We start from the raw sequence: 21,957 nt of genomic DNA, 5'->3' as shown, positions 1-21,957 counted from the left end.
AGTCCTCCAGCTGTTCCCCAACTGGACCTGGTCACCTGTGCCATCACACATGGAAGTCCTCCAGCTGTTCCCCAGCTGGACCTGGTCACCTGCGCCATCACACATGGAAGTCCTCCAGCTGTCCCCAACTGGACCTGGTCACCTGTGCCATCACACATGGAAGTCCTCCAGCTGTTCCCCAGCTGGACCTGGTCACCTGCGCCATCACACATCGAAGTCCTCCAGCTGTCCCCAACTGCCACCTATTTTCACTTTCACTTTCAGTTTCACAGAAAGTTTTATAGCATGTTCCATTTCATTCTTGACAATCTGAGCTACCTACAAACAAAGAAGAGGTTTAATAAACGCCGCCCAGCCCACGGATGTTTCCCAGTTCACTCACTGAGAAAGGGATAAGCCATACAGGCGCTCTGCATTCAGTGGTATTTAAATAAATCAGGTATACAGACTGCCCTGCTCTGATGAGCAGCTCAGAACTTGGAAACCCTCAGAGCAAGCCTGACTCATCGCTATTGTTTCCCAGTCAATCATCTCTGCATCAGGGTCCCCTTACATTCAGTCAGCTGAGCATAGTTAGCTTTTCTCCCTGTAGGGACTCAACATTTACAGCCAGCCTGTGCTACAGCGGGTCCAAATACACCGCACATGGCAAAGGACCAGTCCTCCTGACCCCTCCATCTGCTGCCTACAGAATGTACAGTGCACGCAAACATACCTGAACAACATCCTCTTCTGCCACTTCATATAAAAGCTCGTCATGAAGTTGAAGGATGAAGAAGCCGCCTCTCATAGGACAAAACATCCCTTTAAGTTTTCTCTTTGGCAACAATCCTGCCCCAAGAAAAATAGAAAACGACTTTGTTCTTAATAATTTTGAAAACATGACATTGTAACTAATATACTGAAACACATAGGACTTGGAACTGTCAGGAGAACTGAAGCTGGCAGCTCTCTAGCCTTACCAACAGGGGAACTCAAACCCCCAATAACATACAGAAAGAAGGAATAGACGGAATATCAAGACTTGTCCAGCCTGTTTCTCCTGAGTATCCAGCCTCTTCTCTTCCTATGGATTCCTTCACCCAATGCATGTCAGCACCAGGTGGCATAGGGCCCGAGCACTACTCCAGTCAACAGAGTCAATTCTTTGTTTTTTGAGACAGGGTTTCTCTGTAGCTTTGGAGCCTGTCCTAGAACTCAATCTGTAGGCCAGGCTGGCCTCGAACTCACAGAGAATCTTCTGTCTCTGTCTTCACAGTGCTGAGATAAAGTGGATGCACCACCACTGCCTAGCTTCAGAGCCAATTCCTTTTTTAAAAAATGTTTTTCCACACAATTTTGTTCATTCTATTGCTAAGATTTTTTTAAATTTACTTATTTTTTTAAAAAAAAAAAACTATCTTTTCTCATTTTACATACCAATCCCATTTCCCACTTCTTCCCCTCCAGACTGATGACTATCTTAAATGTCATCATAGAACTCATCCAGCAGAGTCAATTCTTATCAGGCTATGTTTCTATGTTTCATAAGGGCTTTCCTGGTGCCTTGATGTGGTTAGATGTGCCACACAGAATCTGTGTTTTCCTGACGAACTGTGCTCTCTGGACATTTCCAAACCTATGTCCACATAAGAACTTGGTACATTTGTTAGTACCAGGAATTGCAGGTTAAAGTATTTCCATTTAATAGCAAGGATCTGGATTTCCAGCCAACTTGCAGGTCAGTGTCTAGTAAAGTGGTGAAGAAGCCCTGTCCTAGGCTCAACTCCTTTCCCTAACTAGCAGGGCCAACAGCAGACTGGCTCCCTCATAGCAACGGCATTTCCTGTGAGCTCCCAAGTCACAGCAGTCCTTCCCTCCTGGCATAGACATTTCCTACTTATCCTTCATGCCCAGCAAGAAGTTTCCCCTTCCATTAACATCTGCACTTCTGCCATAAAGTCCTGTAAGTGCACCGATGTTCTGTAGCCTGAGTTTGCTCAGAGGTAGCTTGAGAACCAAGACAGCTAAGCCTACAGCTGCTTCAAACAGGGTGCCAAAGCTGTCTGTGTGCCAGCCTGGCTGAAATTTACCTGCCCCATGGTGCCCACTAACCACGGGGACTATCTAGATCTGTAGTTCTCAACCTGTGGGTCATGACCCCTCTGGGGTCAAATGATTCTGCCACAGGGGCCTCATATCAGAAATCTTTCATATCAGATATTCACATTACAATTCACATGGTAGCAAAATTAAAGTTACAAAGGAACAATGACAATCATTTTATGGTTTGGGTCACAGCCTTGGGGAACTGAGAAGCACTGGTCCAGATGCTCTCGTTTTTCTCCGTTCTGATCATAATTCTGTTCTCGTTATTTCCCCTGGCTCCAGGTTTCTGACTCAGAGTGCAGCAAGTGAGTTTCTTGTCCTCTGCCTTGTTGGGAATCTCACTGCCCCTTAATCTCATGATTTATAGCTCCTAGCACTCAGCATGACACCATCTTCAGGGACAACCCCAGGCGCACAGGTGCAGCTGTGAGTCCTGCTGGTGCGGCTCTCCTGGAAGTCACACAGCTGTTTATTCAGGGGATGCAGTGTTGCTAGATGATTTTACATTCAACCCATAGGTTACAAACATCTACTTCTAAATCTCTACATAGTTTCTGTAAACTATACAAAGCTCTTCTGGAAGCAGCAAACTCCATCCTGAACTGTTGCTATTAATTTTTTCTGCCTAGGGCCAACAGCTTACCCTTGCCCTGTGTGCCCTAAACCTCAGCTTTCTCCAAGGAAATTAAAACCAAGGCTGTGGCCATGGACTAACGTCTCACTCACACTGACACGAGGTAGTGGAAGTGAAAGCGAGACGTGGGGAGCAAAGCTCTGCGTGATTACTACAACAAATGACTTCTCCAGGAAACAAGGAGCAGAACCTGAAAGGACCTTGAAAATAACAACAGCAACAACAGAAGCAAAGAGGACAGCATTAGCAAAAGACTATGTGGTAAGGTCACCTCAGAGAGCTGGGGTCACAAATAGGAACTTCATCAACTGTGCTCTGGAGCCACAGAGGACTCCTGACTCCTGCATGTACAGTCAGACTGACTTCCTACAGCAGCCTAGCTGCTTTTGCTGGGTTTGCCTTTTTGGTTATCTCTCATAAATCAACAGCAAGGCAACCAGCGGTATTGGGATAAGGGCGCAAATCCCCACGTTATGGGAAGAAATACATGAGCATCCTAAGACTTGGAGTTTATCATTGTAGACTTCAGAGAGGGCTGTTCAGGGACACAGGTCATGTGATACAAAAAGCCAGGTGGTAGTGACACTTGTCTTTAATCCCAACACTCAGGAGGCAGAGACAGACGGATATCTGAGTTCAAGGCCAGCCTGGTCTACAAAGTGAGTTCAGGGACAGCTAATGTTGTTACACAGAGAAACCCTGTCTCGAAAAACCAAAAACAATCAAAAAAAGAAAAAAAAAAAAAAAACACCTCAAAAGTGGTACAGAAGCAGGAATCTATCTTTTTACAAGTCAGGTATTAAAGAGACTAATAGAAATGCAAAATAGAGTACCCCATGACTGATTTTTCTCTGATCCAAAAAGACGTACTTTCATAAAAACTTGTTACTTATTATCTTAAAGACTGACTTTTGGGTATGTGTGTGTGTGAATGCAGAGGTCTGAGGAGGTCAGAGGTGTTGATGCCACTGTGAGCCTCCTGATGTGGATGCTGCGAACTGAACTGAAGTCCTCTGCAAGAGCAGTATGCACTCGTAACCTCTGGACTATCTCTTCAGCACCCCTCTTTTGAATTATATTATTGTTTAAAAAATGTTAAAGCAAGCTTGAAAATAATCTAATTTCCAATGAGGTAACTATAGCATATATGATCTCTCTATATAACAACTCCTTGGCATCATTAATAATTTCCAAGAGTATAAAGACATCTGGCACCAAAATATTTGAGGATTCCTAGAAGTAAAATATAAAATATGCCCTCCTCATACCCCCCTTTCGGGTGCAAATATTTTCACCATGTTAGATCTGGCAAGTGCCTAGTTGGCAGACAAACCTGTTCGGCCATTCTGGAGCATGCTTTCCCGATGACCATGAGATTTGAAGGCTGAATAGAAGGTCTCTAATTGTTTCTGAATGTTAACTGTGGCTGTTTTGACAATATCAGCAGCTGATCCTTGGACTGTAGTGTTGATGGCCTGACGTTCAGCCTATAAAAAACAGGTGCTTAATGATGAGTCAGCATGGCCTCACATTGGGCCTCAGTACTCACAAATCATTGGTCATGTCTACAGCCAGAATTCTAGACTGAGATGTGACCCAGGACACCAACAGGGAAGTCTCATCCTAAAATAGCAATCCTTAGCCCACCCTTCTGAGCCTTCCACATGAGACTAGACTGAGCATCAGGTTGGATTGTTTTGGTTTAAAAATCTTCAGTGCTGGCCGGGCGGTGGTGGTGCACGCCTTTAATCCCAGCACTTGGGAGGCGGAGGCAGGTGGATCTCTGTGAGTTCGAGACCAGCCTGGTCTACAAGAGCTAGTACCAGGACAGCCTCCAAAACCATAGAGAAACCCTGTCTCGAAAAACCAAAAAAAAAAAAAAAAAAAAATCTTCAGTGCTCAGTTAGGGTCCCCCAGCTCTGCTGCACTTAGAATGCTGCCATTTATTCTAGAAGAGCTAGAGCCCTGAGGCTCTTTACAAACTTCATTCTAAAGATTTATTCCTAAAAATACTCTTGATTCTAAATAGACATAAGAGTGTCAAGGGAAATAGTCTCTTAGAGTAATCAAAAGATGCCAGAAGGTGTGGAAAGCTGACAAGATATAATAGGCTTGGGGAATCTTATCTGGGACCAGGAACAAACTAGTAGAAGAGGCCTGGTAAACCATTGGGGTGCAGTAGAAAGCCATCACTTTCTCTCAAAGCTAGGGGAGGGAAGGAGAACCAACAGGAATGAAGACGGGAATGTAATTCAGCATTAGCGAGCTTTTGCCTGGCCTGACTGATGCCCGAATGTTCAACCCCAGCACTGGGGAAAGGTGTTTTTTATCACTTGTCACCACGGCTAGTAGTTAGTATGCTGAAGTCTGAGTGGGCAGATGTTCACACTAAACTGTGCCGTCACTCCAGAAGCCCTTTTGAAAACTAATGGCCAACTCTGCTGAAAAATGCATGTCAAAACTCAGAAAAATGTCAACATACATGGGCTTTATGATAAGGATTGTTGTCTTTGATTCCTGGCAAATATCTACGTCTTCCCAAAATGGTCTGAACAAATCCATCTCTTCTACAGTTCTTCACTGTGTCCCTCATGAAATGATTAATCCCTGCAAAGAAAATACAGAAACAATTACAACCACAGTCCACGCTCTGTGTCATTGGTTGTTTCAATACAACAAACCCACCATACCTCCTGGTTCTTGTTCTGACTGCTCATCGCAGCCCACACTCTATCTGTCAGAGTGCCACTGCCAGATCTTCTGTGTCCATCTACCTTCTAACCTATGAAGGGCCTTACTTGCAGGTGTCCTGTCCATGTGATCCTGAAAGTGGGGTTCCTAGTCTCTTCCCCTCTCTCCTTCTTTATATCTTACTCCTGCTTCTTAAATTTCAACTCCAAGTTTAGGGGTTCATGGTCATCTAGGGATGTAGGGATGCTTTTGTGCCTCAGCTAGTGGCTCCTCTTCAGTCCTTCCTCAAAGGAGTTTTCTGTGTCCAAGATTATTTTCTCCCTGCTTTTCTAGTGGAAATGTTTTCACTCAGACTCTCCTAAATGTGTGTTTTATTTTGAGGCAGTTGCATATATCCTGTAAATCATCCTGTTTAATTAGACAAAGTCTAATCCAGCAATGTCTGCCCTTTTACTTACTTAGAACAAAACCTACCTTTGCAAGTATCAAAGCAACTTTCACTAAAATTTGAGGGGGAAAAATAAAAATCCAGACACAGGGGGTAGTAAAATAAAAAAAAATATATCTTAACCCAACAGTAGGTGCTACTGAGCACAAACTGCCAAACTGGTGACCAGATCCACTGAGGATTACTTCACTCTCCCTTGTGGGCCCATCAGAAGATCAATACTACTTCCAGATACCTTTCCTCTTCCCTTAGCCTTTACATCAAGGACAGGAATCGATCCACAAACTAGAGTGGACACTGCACTGGAAGATCTGAGAAGGTGAGAAATAAATACATTCCCCTTCCTAATGGCTGCTCTCTGATGAGCATGTTGGAAGGAACTTGAGTTCTGTGAGAACATGAGTCGGTCTCTCATTTAACACTATTTCTACAAGGCCCATGACTGTTTCAAACATGATGAGTTGTCTACAAAGTAGAGCAACCATGACTTTCAACAGCAAGTCTCTAGGGCCAGGATTCCCAGCTTCACTGAGTGTAAAAAGTGAGGCTTAGGTTCAGAGTTGTCCATGAAAGACCCCTTTCATCACTCCATAGCCTTCCATTTCTGCCTCTGCCTTTCTCCAACAGGGTTTCTGATACATGGTCAGTGGCATGTTTTCTGTAACAGGAGGAGCAGGCTGTCTGTTGGGGTTTCTGTCCTGCCCAGTTCCTGCAGCCGGCAAGTCCCAAAGAAAATCACACAGAGGTCTCCATAAGATTATAAACTGGCCCATTAGCTCAGGCTTCTTATTAGCTCTTGTAGCTTATATTAACCCATTATTCTTACCTATGTTAGCCACATGGCTCAGTACCTTTTTCAGCAAAGCAGATCACATCCTGCTTCTTTGGTGGTCTGGTCAAGACTCCCAAGGGATCTTCCTTCTTCCCAGAATACTCCTGTTCTCATTTCCCTGCCTCTACTTCCTGTCTGGCTACTGGCCAATCAGCATTTATTTAAAACATAATTGACAGAATAAAGAATTGTCCCATACCACAATATAGAGCCCTCATCAGCACAAGCTTTGCTTTGTCAGGGGCCACTGATTGACCCTCTTTCTTCCTTTCCTTTCTTCCTTCCTTCCTTTCTTCCTTCCTTCCTTCCTTCCTTCCTTCTCTTTCTCCTCTCATATATTACATCCCAACTGCAGTTTTCCCTCCCTCACCTCCTGATCTTCTGTATTTTAGTGAAGTACTGAACATGACTACATCCATTTGTCTAGAAATAAATAGCCAAGCAGTGGTAGCACATGCATTTAATCCCAGCACTTGGGAGGCAGAGGCAGTCGTATCTCTGTTAGTTCGAGGCCAGCCTGGTCTACAAGAGCTAGTTCTTCCAGGACAAGCTCCAAAACTACAGAAAAACCCTGTCTCAAAAAAATAAGAGAGAGAATTCAAGGTACCCAAACTGCTCTATAACAGTTACTCAGAGTTCGTAAGTATTTTACTATCAATCTAAAGCTAGTGTCCATATTTGGGGGGAGGCACAGGATACAGCACGACAGCAAGCATGCCCGATAGTACATCTAACTCTCCTTTCTTGAAACAGGCTGCTCTTAATAAACAATGCAGTAATGATAATAATGCATTCTATTTGCCCTCAATAATTCCTGACCAAAACTTCTGATTAACAGATTTTAGTAAATTTTGTAATATTAAGTTAATTAATGTGGTGAGTAGCTACAAGAGCCTTAGTTTAGATGTCTTACCTGTATATCTGGACTTGAAAGATTCAATGTAGCAAGCTGCATCATTTTCTTGAATGCCCATCTGTTCTCCTAAGGATTTAGCTCCCATCCCATATATGATTCCATAGCAAATCTGAAAGGAGGCATCACACTCAGTTAGCTAAGCGTGTAACTATACAAAGTGTAAGCATACATGTTCACTAGGACTGATACCTGGTGAACTCTTTACTTCATAGTGAGCACAGACACAATTAGATCAGTTTTGGACACACAGAAATGGGTGCTCAGCAAACATTTGTTTTGCCTCTGAGCATTACTTTGTGTGCATGTGTGAGTGTGAAGATACAAGCAAATTTGAATGGGGGAAGGAAGCAGTTCAAACTAGGAAGATTGCTTTCTGTTCGTTCTTTCTCCACCACCATTCCTTAGCGTGTCTCAGGAGTGTCTGCTAAGGAAGTGCCTAGAAGTCTTTGAAGCAAGTTTTACAAATATACCTCTCCTTGCCCATGGATAAGCGCAAACAATTTGATAATCGGAGAAACTTCACTGGAAAGAAACACCTACAACTCACAGTTGCCTACAGTCTCACATTCCATAAAGTGCAAAATTCTCTGAGGTTAAATATAAACCTTCTGGGTCAATCTTGGAAGTGGTGGATGGGAAAGAGCTACCTAGTTAACAGTAAGTCCTGCCTGAAGTCATGTATATCTCATCATAGACACCTGACCTCTTTGTAGCCAAATGTTCTCATCCAAAACTAAAGACGGTAGTGTTTGGATCATGACTTGTGGGTGTTTAGGAAATGGACACAAAGCAAGCTCCATATGAATGGTAAATAAAATTTTAAAAGAAAAATTGCATTAAATGCTGATCAGAATTCTAAAAGCTTTTAATGTGACACTTAAGGAACCTATCCTCCTTTCTTAAATATTTTGTGAGGGTTTTTTTTTTTTTTGGGGGGGGGGGGGGTAGGGTTGTTTTGAGATAGGATCTCACTATGTAGTTCTGGCTGGCCTGACTTGCTATGTAGACCAGACTGACCACCATGTCTGCTCTGTCCTGGGGCTTGAAAGTATGTGCCATCACACCTGGCCAAGAGCTTTCTCACTTTAAACCTCCATTTATTCTTCCTTTTGGCTTCTAACGCTGTTTTGAGAAAATCCTGGCCCACTCTGCTTGTCTGCATCAGCTTGTACCACTTTGCGCAGTCTGATCTCAGCAAGATGTGGAGATTGGATCACCCAGCGCACGTCGAGGCAGAACACGCATTGTTCTAGCAGGTTCACTATTGAATGAGGCAAGCGCTGCTGGAGAGACAGCCATCACCCTGGATTCTGGCGGTCCATACTTCTCTTGACTCTACCACTTAAACTGAGTGTAAACAAATCTCTAATGTTGTGTCTGTTCCCTGCTCTATCCATCAAACAGGGATATAAATAAGGCTTATCTCAAGAGCTGGCTATGGGGCTGAATCAGAAACACTTCACCTGTTTAGTAGGCTTTGCTCCTTGCTAATGGAGAGGAAGAGGAGAGCTAGCTTTTCAAACAGTGGAGCAGGTGTTGGTGCACCCTGCACCGGTGAGAGGAAGCATCACAGCCAGCATGCCAGCTGAGTTCAGGAAGACAGTGAACCGACAACAGGTCGCTGGAAGATGGCGTCTGATGTCCCTCGGGGTGTGTGGTTAGGAGGTGCTAGTACTAATCTAGCCAGGAATGTGAACATGGGCTTTGACTCCTCTGTGACTGACAGTGACCCTGCACAGTGCAAGAACAGCAGCTGAACAGCTTCAGGCTCTGACAATCCAATTCTACTTTCACAAGCATTAAACTACCTTTGATATAATGCACTTTCGCTAGATGCTATAAGAAAACATAAAAGTGAAAATATGGAACTTTCTGTCAAGACATTTGCTGATGAGAGATTATGTATACACACACACAAACTTATTCTCCCTCGTGTATAAAGACTTCCTCCACCACACCTGCCACTTGCAGGTAAACACCTACTAAGTGCCAGGCACCATGACTAGCCACACTATAGACTTAAATACACAGGGCTTTCTTGACACTGAGTGCCCCAAAGACCTTAGTTTATCTGGTTTGCTCTATTCTGTTTAGGAGGCAAAACCTACAATGAACACCACAAGACAAACTAGATTCCTATGAAGGTGACTTGAAAGATCCAGACAGAAATCATCCCTCAACTGAAACTAATGGCTAACTTAAAACGCCATGAGCACTAATCCTTTTCACTGGAGGAAGCATGCCCACTAGGGTCACCTGCTTTGCTTGTTGCCTCAGCTCCTCCCCAACAGAGTCAGGCTCGATCATCTTCCACTCTGCAGCAATGCTCTTGAAAACATCAGCTCCAGTGTTTAAGACTTGAATGAGGCGACAGTCACGTGACAGGTGAGCCAGGATCCTCAGTTCCAGCTGAGAGTAATCGGCAGCCAAAATCAAACCACCTGAAAAGCACAGCTACTTTAACAGCTAGCACAGCTCCCTAGACAACTTAGAAACACGATAGGAATGCAGTTTTATTAGTTTATGGTCACATGTTCCAAGTTAAAGCCTTACTTTAAGTAAGAAACAGTTCGTTTCTGCGCATCATCATGTTTTCAGGTTTTCATTTGTATGCAGTATATATCAAGTCACCCCTGATATGTCTCTTCCTCAGTGTTCCCAAACCACCTAGCTCGGTCTAAAACAGTTCTCTCATGCTTCTCCCACTCCTTAGGGATGAGAGACTTAAGTTTCCCTCTGTTATACAGAAAATCATATCATAGAATATACCCTGAAGAAATGACTGTTGAATAAATAAGTAAAAGAAAAATTGATGTTTAGTAAGTGTATGTTAAGTGTGCTTTAATTCAACAACAAAGTTATTCATTAAAAAAATGAAGTTCCTAAAGGAGTAAGACAAGTGTCTTGAGGATTACAAATAACTTGATTAGATGTGCAAGGCAAAACAAAAGTATGATCAAAGCACGGAGATATTTTGACTGCTAGCACCAAAGACAAGTGGCCATATTATAAAAAGTGTAGCTATAAATCAATAACAGACTTTATAAGTTCACTAAAATAATCAAGACACAGAACCTCAAATATAGTAAGAATGCAGAATTTCATAATAAGAGGAATGGAAATGAAACCTACAGCAAGAAATAAATTTTCCTCACTTAAAATAGCAGCATCCAGAAGCTTGCACAACACACTCAAGCAAGTGTGCAAGCGACACTTGGATGCTATTCAGGGAAGCAAAGGTCAGCTTTTTTCCCACACGGCAGCAGTTAGACACTGTCAAAATGAAGCTGTTTGTCGTCTGTGACTCTGCAAACAAGCGCATAGATTATGGTGCAAACTGAGCACACACAGGTTAAGCTGCTTTCTATTTCCATTTCTTTGAGACAAGGGCTCACTGTGTGCTTCTGTTGCGACAAAAGGTGTGCACTACCACATCCATCTACTCCCATTTCTTTATTGACAAGCACAAGTCTTTAATATGAAAATGATAGCTGAAAAGCCCAAACACAGAAGTATATACAGAACGATAATTCTTAGATGAAAGTCAAAAGATTACTTAGCAAAAGGTACGCATATTTGCAAAAGGAATCCTCGCAAATACACAGCAGCTACTTTGTGCAGTGACTGCTTTAGAAGCAAGGAGCAGGTACTGAAGAGCAGTCACTGAAAAGGGAGGGAATGAGGTCAGCGACTGGGAAGTTTCTGAATGTGAGCACCTCCAGAAACCCTGCGGGATGGGCTGCTCCCTCCCATCTCAGAAACTGATGCCAGAGCTGGGTCTACCTGGCAGGAAGGCTGTGCGCATAGAATGAGCACCAGGACATCCACAGGCCCCTCACAGCTAAAGCGGGTTACAAATATGTTACCCTTCAAAAAAGGAGATGAAGGAATTTTTTTAAGGCATTTTTAGTACTCAATTCATTTAAAGGAGTTAAAAAAGAGTATGTCTGAAACAATTTCAGCACGTGGGTCTACTTTTCAAGTGTAAATTTTATGAACTCTAAACAAATACCAAGCACCCGGAGAGAGACCTGTGCTTGGATTCCTCCAGACAGGTGTCTCCGCATGACTAGAGCCCTGGCGAGCCTCTGACGGGAGCCTCCTGGGCCTCTGTGCTCACCACGCTCCTGACGCACCACACATTTACCTTTTGTTTGTTGTTGTTTGTTGTTTCAAGACAGGGTTTCTCTGTAGCTTTGGAGCCTGTCCTAGAACTCGCTCTATAGACCAGGCTGGCCTTGAACTCAGAGATCCTCCTGCCTCTGCTTCCTGAGTGCTGAGATTAAAGGCATGCACCACCACCGCCCAGCACCCACACATTTACTTTAAACAAAGGCCTCTGTGTTCTGTGGGATTTGGAGAGAACTTTCAAATACTGGAACTTGGGAAACTACAATGGCTACTAGGAAACATCAGAGTCTGAGCATGCTCCACACCAATCCCTGTTGTGCAGCACAGCATTTCAATCCAGCGTGCTCTTTCCTCTACACCTAGGAAAGAAACAGTTGGGCCTGAGGAACGCTCATTGCTTCCCTGGGTTAGACTGAACTTCTCGTGCTGATGGTTTTATACTGTCAGGAGAGTTAGCTCACCAGACATGGAAGGAAGTTCTGACAGAACTTAAAACACCTCACTTACCAGGGCCACACACTGGCAAGATAAAGAGAAGATGGGCCCAGCGGTCATGGTTACAATCTCCAGGTGTTCTGAAGACAAACAGGTTATGACTTAAGGCTGCAGCTGTCCTGGCAGTCACTCAGCAACAGGAAGCAAGCAGACGTGAACAGAAAGCAGGACACACAGGGGCAAACAAGTCATAAACAGGAACCCAGAACTCTGCTCTTCCAAGACAACGGAGGAAACCACGGAACATTATGCAGAGGTTTCCAAACAGTACTCAGCAGCTACTGAGCACCACAGCGGTACTGGGGTGGGGCAGCATTTAGCACAGGAAAGATGGAGGCCATAATGCACACTTCTGAATCCTACTCATAATTCAGGCCTCCCAGTGCCTTTAAAACAACCATACAGCCACCTTACCTGGGAACGGCACAAAGGCATGGCGCATGCTCACTGAAAATGGCACCCCTCTCTCTGAGGCCTTCTCTTCCGTCAGTGCCCCATTCCCAGGGTGTGGGCCATAAAACTTCTTACTTTGTCGTCTGCAGTACAAATGAAATCATCGGCTGAAACATGACGAATCTCAGATGCACAGAAGGTCTGATTTCCACCTAAGAAGCCTAACGTGGCCTACCCTGAAGCCCACTTTAAAGAAAGATATTAGATCTCTCTGAGCAAACGCTCAGTAGGACATGCAGGCATTTCTGTAATCGCCTTCCTCGACTGCCTGGGACAATCCATCCCCATGCCCCTTTTAACTCCACAAGTCTCTAACCAGACCCAAGGTAAACAAACTATCTTGTCAAGTACACATGGGGACAGGGGTGGTGCTGGCACAACTAGCCTCTCTACTTCCATATTTGACTTAAAGCACACAGTGCTACTACCTTGAAGCAGGTCTACCACCCTTTACTGTTGACCAGCTTCACATAGAATTTCAAATGGATACCGTCTAGACCAAATGGCAGGTCCAGAATATAAACTTGAATGCATTGCATTGTTTTATATGACAGGGTCCTTCGGAGCCATTGTGCTCACAAAGGGATAATATCCATTCAGAAATAACGTCTACCTGGCCATTGGAAGCAGGCTTTTGCCGGGAGCTTGAGAGGGTGGGCTTTCCCTTACTAGTGTTGGCATCTTAATCTCAAAATCTCTTGGCACATTCTGGATATTAGGTTCTATAAAGGTTATCCGTCCTAAAAACAAGAAGAAAAAATTAGAAAAATAAACCTGACAATCAACCAAACGACTCATGATCTTTTTTTTTTTTTTTTTTTTTTTTTTTTTTTTTGATTTTCGAGACAGGGTACCTCTGTAGTTTTTTGGTTCCTGTCCTGGAACTAGCTCTTGTAGACCAGGCTGGCCTCGAACTCACAGAGATCCACCTGCCTCTGCCTCCCAAGTGCTGGGATTAAAGGCCTGCGCCACCACCTCCCAGCTCATGATCTTTCTTAAATCCAGCTGGGGGGCTAGCAGGATGGTTCAGTGGGTAGGAGCACCTGACAACCCAGGGTAAACTCCAGAACCCACACAGTAGGAGACAACTGACTCCCACAGATGTGACATAAAACACATACATGCTTAATGCATGCGTGTGCACACACACAGACACTAATAATGTAACAGAAAGATTTTCAAAAGCATGCTTGATAATGCTAAACTTGGTTTATATTTATTTATTCTACATATTCCTGTGACCAGCAGTGATAGGATGAGCACAAGGTCACTCTGAAAGTAATCAGCTGCGATATCATGTTCTTCATTAAGCTACTTCTAATAATCAATGCTGTGACAGGAAGCAACCTGGGAAACTGAGTCCACAAGAGGAAGACCACGGCAGCATGACAGGCAGCAGACACACTAAGGAGCAAAGCTGCCTGGTAGCTGGGGAGGGGGCACAAGCCAGACAAATGCTCTCCCTTGGTCTTCCTAGTGTCCAGGTGGTGTCTAGCTGTGTTTGGGGGTGGGGGGGGCGGGGACAATGACAGTCTGGGCTCTCTTAGTGCAGTGGAGCCTCACAAGGGATGGACTTGGGTCCCTGGGCCATCACAAATATTACATATAAAAGTCTTTTCGTATCTCGTATCTCTCACCTGTAGCTGTGTGTGACTGTGATACAGGGTAGAGTCTTTCCATTCTGAGAAAAGGGTTCAGGCGCTTTTCCCGCTGCAGAGGGAAGACCACTTTGGTAATAGCATTACTAATCCTTCTCCATTCCAGTATCAGGCCTGGTAAAGGATGCAAGGCCTTTAATTTATTTAACACTTCCTGGAAAGAAATATAACAAGGTTAAGGCTGGAATTTTACCAAATTCAATGACAAATCGGAATGTCTCTCGCATAAATAAAGACATCTCAAAATTCAGTCTGATAAATCCTACATCAACAACTCTGAATCATTGTCTAGACAATTTCAGAAGTCACTAAAATGTAAATCTGTAAGCACAGTTTACAAGACAGCAACATGGAAATACTTAACACTACCAATTTATAGCTACCTTTAAGACAAAATCAATGGAATGTCAGTTTTCACGGAGCATCCGCCTCCCCAAGAGTTACATCACCTCTTTCCTTTGCACTTTTCCTCCTCCACCTGCAGTGCTTAGAGACATCCTAGTAGTCTTCATTCTTGCCCTAATTTGGGGTTTCCATATCCAGAAAATCAGGAGGTATTTATTTAAAAGCAGGTGTTTCTAAGCCATGGCCCTTAGAAACTAAGGCACCAAAAGGGCCAGCCAGACTAACAAAGCGTTGTCTAGGAAACAGAGCTGTGAACACTTTCCAGGGCAGATGAATTGCTCTTACTGATGTCAGGCTCAAAAACCCATGGAAGCTCCACAACTACGTGGCTACATTTTTCTAGCCCCATTTTCCCAGTGGGAAGTCAAGAAGCCAAGCACTTCTTTCCTCCTCTTCAATTAGTGCAAGGTTCATAGATAATTACTAGCAAAATTCCTTTGAAAATGACAGATTAAGAGTCTTAAAAGAATTGCTCTTTGGGCTGACGAGGGAGGGGGACTTGATTGGGGGAGGGGGAGGGAAATGGAAGGCAGTGGCAGGGAAGAGACAGAAATCTTTAATAAATAAATAAAACAAAAATAGAAATCCATGGAAAATGTATTTTTTTCTATAACACTTTTTGTGTTCATATAGAATACGAAATCCCAAGCACACTGGGCAGTAGTAAACAGTGTCTGCAGGTGTGAGCTCAGGCAGCCACACCCCATGCTGCGCTGCCTCCACAGACATTACAGGGCTCTGAACACCAGCAGTCTGCTGGCTTGAATCTGGGTAAGCTAATGTGGGCTATGTGGCTCTTGATGCCATCAGCACTGTTTCATGGCATCAAAAGCTAAAAGTTTTGCCTCTGCCCTGTGAGTACCCCAAAGTACCTTGCTAGTGCTGAACCGTCGTCCCAGCCTCAGCTTGTGGTTACTCTCAGTCCCTCTTCTGGTAGAACCCAAAGTTTTTTTGCTGCTTTGCATTTTCATCTCTCCATTTGGTGGTAGCTTCAGTTCCAAAAATAGAACCTGCAAAATTAGTATTTTCTCAGTCAAGAATCAAATTATAAGTATTGTCATTCAGAAACTACCTTTAAAAAGTATTTTAAAACTATAAACTTTACAGTTTAACGTGAGGATTGGAAGAATGTTTCTTTGGGCAATCACTTTTAGTAAACAACAGCATGACCAGGCCTCTCAGGCATGCTGTCCGTCCTGAAATGGAAGCTATCAGGAGACTTTTACAAGAGCACAGGCATGCATGCCCGCGCTAAGCAACGACGGCTGAGCTACTGACTGAGGCTTGGGTTGCTCTGATGATTGTGAGTGCTCCTAAAGACCTCTTGAAGGACAACTCACATGGCTACTGCATTTAACTACCACAGTGATAATCAGCAAAGTCACCTGATCACAGCATAGCACCGGGCCACAGAAATCCCTAGACACAAAAGCTAGGAGAAATGGTTAATCGAACATGGCAATAAATGAAGGCTAATGAGTGGCCTACTCGGGCAAGGACCCCATGTAGCCAAACCCTCACTAACTCAAATTAGAGGGGCTTAAAGTTAGGCAATTCAGAAGCTGAGTTACTGTATTTACTCATTTGCTTACATAACTTGAATAGCTTTTAATGAATCTTGAACTTTTCTCCCCAGTAATAATTCCCAAAATGGAAACAATTTATATAAGTACAAGAAATGTTTGTCCCACAAGTTGGCTGAGGAGCAGAGAGAATGCTATCCTGTGCTTCCCCAGTTGTAACAGTGGCAGTGGCTGGCATCCTGGACACTGTCATCAATGACAGCTTGAGACTTACAATACAGGTCAGGAACTACACAGCCTCAAACTTTGTGTTATACAAATACAAACACATGCATGCATACAATTATGATTGGCACATCCAGCAAGGAAAATTAAAGAATATCTGGTTAAATTCTAACTGAATGGAACAGAGTTATACTAAAATTTTTTCTTAGGTTATACCGGCCTCTATTTTATCAAGAAATAGAGGTATATGAGTGACAGGATAGGAGAAGAAATCTCATCAGTGAAGAGGAAATGTGGAACACTGTCAGCGCTCACAAAGTCCTAGAAGAGACGAACAATTCGTTAAGACAACACAAAGAGCTACATTATCTATTTAGTTCTTTATCTTAAATTTCTCTCTTGGGTGAAACTTTCAGAATTAACTGTGAATTTTCACATATAAATTACCTACCTCGTTTTAAAACCAAGACCTAGGCAGCAGCCAATAGCATCAAAAGCCTGAAGTTTAGTCTAGTGAGTGGTTGGTAAAATCCCACTCAAGAAACCAAGCTCACACAGGTAGGGATCCCATATGACCTAAATGGTTCACCTGCTTTGGTCCTGAGGCACAAACTCACGTTTGCTTCATCCCACTTGTGTTGAAACCTACACGTTCTATTTTTTGTAAGTGTCCTGTGTAATTTTGTACACAGTCTACTGTGTCTACAATTGAAGGCTTCTGGGCTACAAAATTCTGAAACACACACACACATACCCTACTCTTCACAAAGAAAGCCCTGAGAGCACACTACTTAACCCACTACAGATAAAATACAGACTTCAGAAAAACAGCTTCTCGTGTTCTTTAAAATACAAAACTCTCTAGACTAATGGGCCATTTCATTATTAGGATTTATAATAGTTATTGATCATTTACCATCTATGTGACAGTCGCTAAGTATACATTTTACATTTATCATTGCCACAACCATATGAGGCATTTTAAATCACAACTCCCGTTTCACTGATGAAGAAACAGAGACATAAGGAGATGATGTATTAACTGCTCCAGTCCAAGGTCGTGCAGCTGGCTAACGAATGGAGGAGGCAGAATTCAAACCCAGACTGTGCAGCCTGTGACCTCGAGTAAATGTTACATTACTGAACTGCATACAGAGACAGAACAGTTGGTGCTCTCCAGTGTATAAACACCCCCACCCAAGGCCAACTCCAACTTCCCTTGACAGGGAAAGAATATGGTCAGAGGAGAAAACAGAAAGACTACCAACCTGGAACAATAAAACAGGAGTGACTTGGTCAATGTTTCATTAAAGTTATAAAAATTTGCATCTCAGAACAATCCCCAATTTGCCTTCCTGACAAAAGGTGCTGGAGCAGAGAAGGGGTGAGTCCCATCTGATGTGGGAACTAGTCATGAAGACACAGCTATACCGTTGCTCGTGGACCGCCACCTCACTACAGAGCGATGGTGACTGGAGGGTGCCTCCCCCAATCCCGCAGACCTGCAAGGACACTGACGCCTCCTTTACCACCTCACCTCTGAATACAGAGACAACTGGTCCCCTGGCGACAACACTATCCCCCATGCATTCCACCTGTTTTATTTCACTACGTGCTGGGATTTAGCGGTGTGCTGTGACACATGTCACTTTAACTGCAGAAGTTCCTCCCAGTTTTCTCGGGGCACGACACTACCTGTGCAATGTCATCTGCACTTGTGAAGGAGAAGCTGTGGCCAGCTAGCTCATAGGCCTGAGTCTCAATGGCATCCAGCTTGGCTTGCATGATATGCTTCTGACTTTCGCATTCCGCGGTACTAAAGCCAATTCCATTCAGTTCCAGCAAGGCCAGGCAGTACTGAGAGGGCATCTCCACTGTACGGAAAATATCTGAAAGGGAAAACGAAAACATGCACAGTAAAACCATCACCTAAGCAACTGGTCCATTGGCATTGCTGAAACCACCCAGAACTGGTTCAGACAATCCACAGCAGTTATCCAAGCTGTCATTCAGACCCCATCTCCAGAACAGGTCGCCAGACCATTGGAAGGTGACAAAGGATGGGTCATTTAAGCACAGGATGCTATCCCCATCTGCAAGAGTAGAAAAGCTGGCAATCTTGTGAGTAGTCTGGACCAAAAGAGACATTTCTTCTAAGACTCAGAAAACATGCTCTGTTCAAAACATTCAGAAAGGATATAACGGCTGCACATGAGAACAAGACACCTTAAGTAAAGACATGGTCCCTTACCAATAATTATCCCTACCTAATATAAAGCAGCTCTCCAGGGGGAAAGGCCAGCTTTCAGAATAGACCTATCCAAGAGGCAGGAGGGTAAGAGGAGAAGGGAGTCTGCAGGCCACTAAACTACACAAGTATATTTGAAATAACTGTATTTTTCAGATTTTACTTTTATTTATTTTTAATGATATGTGTGTCTGTGTGTGGGTACCTGCAGGTATGTGTGGGTGACTGCAGTGTCTGTGTGTGGGTATCCGCAGGTATGTGTGGGTGACTGCAGTGTCTGTGTGTCTGTCTGTCTGTGTATAGGTATCTGCAGGCATGTGCGGGTGACTTCAGTGTCTGTGTGTCTGTGTGTGGGTACCTGCAGGCATGTGCAGGTGACTGCTCTGTCTGTGTGTCTGTGTATAGGTATCTGCAGGTATGTGTGGGTGACTGCTGTGTCGTGTGTCTGTGTGCGGGTGACTGAAGTATGTGTGGGTGACTGCAGTGTCTGTGTGTGGGTACCTGCAGGTATGTACAGGTGACTGAAGTATCTGTGTGTGGGTATCTGCAGGTATGTGCGGGTGACTGCAAAGTGTCCAAAAGACCAGAAGAAAACTCCCTAGAGCTGGAGTTACAGGTTCATGAGTCACCTGATGTGGGGCTAGGAATTGAACTCAGGTCTTCTGCAAGAATAGCAAACACTCTTAACCTCAGAGCCATCTCTATCCCAAATAATCAATCATTTATAAACAAACTTTAATAGCTTCCCACATTGCCTCCCAAATCCTCCCTTTTCTCAAGGTCCTTCGGTTCCATAGGTCCTATAACTGGGAACGCCTTAACATTGTATAGAACACACGTGACACTCCCTACCACCTACTTTTTAAACTACATAGGAATAAAGCACTTTTAGGGTACATTTAAATGATCAAAGTAAAAAAAAAATAAATTTAGAGTCTTCTTGGATTTTTTATTTTCTCGTAGATAATAAATTGCCTCTATATCTAGATAGTCCTAAGAATTGCCGATAAATTGTTGAGCAAATGCAAGGAAAGCACGCCACCACTGGACCATAGTCCTTGCATTTTTTAAACATAATTTTTAATTGAATCTTCAGGAATTTCACATCATGTACCCCAATCCCACTCATTTCCAAGTCCTTCCATATCCACCTTCCACTCTTATAACCTCCTCACCCAAGAAAAATTTAAAAAGTAAGAAAACAAAACCATCTCTCTGACCCCTCTGGGCAATGACCTGCTCCTCTATCAACCACAGCCTTCTGCGTAGGTACCGCTCCACTCCTCCTCTTTCCCGCATCTTGCTGGCACTGGAAGCTGCGGTGTGCCCAGTAGTCTAGTGCAAGGCCTCTGCTACACCATCAACACTGGACCCTGGTAGCGACCCTCAGATATCCTGCTGCCACCTTGAGTCATGGAGTCTGTGGCTACAGATGCTCAGCACCCGCCCCTTCACGCACTCTAGCATCTTACAGGCACTGAAGATGTTGGGGTGGACCCTTCAAAGCGTGGATCTGGGTGATAGCTGAACTGTTCAGCCCATCAGGGCCACCAGGGCCAACTTTCCCGCTGGCCAGGAGAGGGGAGCGCCAGGTCTCCACGCCCACTTTACCAGCACTGCCTGCACCACCCTGCAATGGCCAGTGAGGGACAGAGCCTCAGCAAGGCCCTCGAACACCAACATGGCTTTGGGCTGCAGTACAGACCACAGACAGCTGCACAGCCTTAGGAGGTAACACTGGCCACTGGGTTGCAGTAGGATCATGGACCTAGACAAGGCCCTGGGCAGCAGTGAAGGCCCGGACATCACCATGGACTCAGGTGGCAGTGCAGGCTTCTCACGTCAGGCTATTCCTCATCCCCAGTTCTGCCTTTCTTCACAGTGCACTAACTGCTCCACATCTTCTCTCACATCCTCCTACCACACGCTTGCTTTTGGCATGAGTCCACCCGATCCCAGAATTTTTTGAGACAAGACCTCACTATTTAGCTCAAGATAGACTCAAACTCTCTATATAGCTCATTACTTCAGCCTGGCCTCAAAATCCAAACCCTCCTACTTCAGACTTCCAAGTGTTTGGGATCAGAGCAAGTGCCTCCATGCCTTGTTCATAATTCAAATAGTTAATAAATACCTAAAAATTACAGATCAAGATCCTAGCATGATCTTGAGATGTCAATGGGAATGAGACTCTCTGGTCACCTGCCCAAAGGCAGACGGGAAGAGGGCACAGAAGCTGTGATCCAGCATTACTGAGCACAATGCAGGAGCACTGTCAGGGCACGGCGGCCAGTCTTCCTCTCCTTGACCAGCATACACTGGCTTAAAGAGGCTGAGGTTAAAACGAAAAAGCTCCTGTCTACACAGGAGCTGCTAACGGATATCACCCCAGAAGAACATCCTCTATGAACATACAAGTCAGTGTGGACTTAGTCTCTATAATCCTGCCCTATAGTGCTGGGAGAATGAGAGGTTTTGTAGCAGAGGTAAAATAACCATAGCAACAAGTTTAAGTATGTACTATGCCTCATCAATCTTTACAGCAACTTCCTAAGAACCAGACATGAAGCTTGGTGTAGGTTCCTGTCTAGTAAGTGAGGCAGCCCCAACTCAAGCCATACATAGTCAGCACATTGCTCTGCTCTTTCTGGCTATCTATGGATCAGGCAAAGATCCCACGATATCATTTCCTCATGATGATGACAACTTTGGTCCTTCACCGTCTTCATTATTTATCATTGTTATACTCTCTCAAATCACCAAGTCTATCCTGGACCAGCAGACTTCTCAACAAATCCATGGTGCCATGAAAGAAAAGGAGAACCACATGACTTTCCTTTGCTAAAGAAACCATTAATAGCTCTAAAAAGAAAATGGTTCCATTTTAAATTATATGAAAGATCTGTTATAGGAATAGAGTCATCTGATAAAATTCAAATATATAATCGTCAACTACTGAATGTGGTGCCACCAGTTCTAATCATGAGAAGGCCAGGGGCCAGCAAGTCGAGAGGAGTGAGCACCGAGTGCATGTGCTGCAAGTAAACTATTGGAAGACAGCACAGCATTTGACACGTCCATGGCTCCTCTAGTGATCAGCGTCAGACTGAGGACCTGTGACAGACACCATGATGTCTCCAAGTCAAAAGTATTTACTATCTGGCTTTTTACGGGGGAAAAGAAACAAACAAAAGCCCAGGTTTGCTGGCT

The 21,957-nt window shown here is 44.1% G+C and overlaps 1 protein-coding gene across 2 annotated transcripts in view; it reads right to left on the bottom strand.

Moving 5' to 3' along the window:
• The window catches only part of Polq (DNA polymerase theta), a 67,996-nt gene continuing 46,039 nt past the window's right edge, over positions 1-21,957 (bottom strand). The window contains exons 20-31 of one of the 2 annotated variants that reach the window (XR_007592955.1): positions 18,195-18,388; positions 15,624-15,761; positions 14,326-14,500; positions 13,302-13,428; positions 12,650-12,771; positions 9,866-10,050; positions 7,607-7,718; positions 5,205-5,329; positions 4,056-4,209; positions 716-831; positions 143-318; positions 1-89 (exon numbers count right to left, since the gene is read on the bottom strand). Coding sequence is in view for 1 of the 2 variants with exons in the window: in XM_050148901.1 (XP_050004858.1) it covers positions 205-318; positions 716-831; positions 4,056-4,209; positions 5,205-5,329; positions 7,607-7,718; positions 9,866-10,050; positions 12,650-12,771; positions 13,302-13,428; positions 14,326-14,500; positions 15,624-15,761; positions 18,195-18,388 (1,562 nt within the window). In the remaining variant the exon portion in view is untranslated. Of the gene's footprint in view, positions 319-715; positions 832-4,055; positions 4,210-5,204; positions 5,330-7,606; positions 7,719-9,865; positions 10,051-12,649; positions 12,772-13,301; positions 13,429-14,325; positions 14,501-15,623; positions 15,762-18,194; positions 18,389-21,957 lie in introns of both variants that reach the window. The other variant, XM_050148901.1, reaches the window with a different exon arrangement.

The sequence above is a fragment of the Alexandromys fortis genome, unplaced genomic scaffold, assembly GCF_014885135.2.
Source record: "Alexandromys fortis isolate MF-2015 unplaced genomic scaffold, M_Fortis_MF-2015_v1.1 scaffold_4, whole genome shotgun sequence".
Taxonomy (NCBI): domain Eukaryota; kingdom Metazoa; phylum Chordata; class Mammalia; order Rodentia; family Cricetidae; genus Alexandromys; species Alexandromys fortis.
This window is presented reverse-complemented; position numbering and strand designations above follow the sequence as displayed.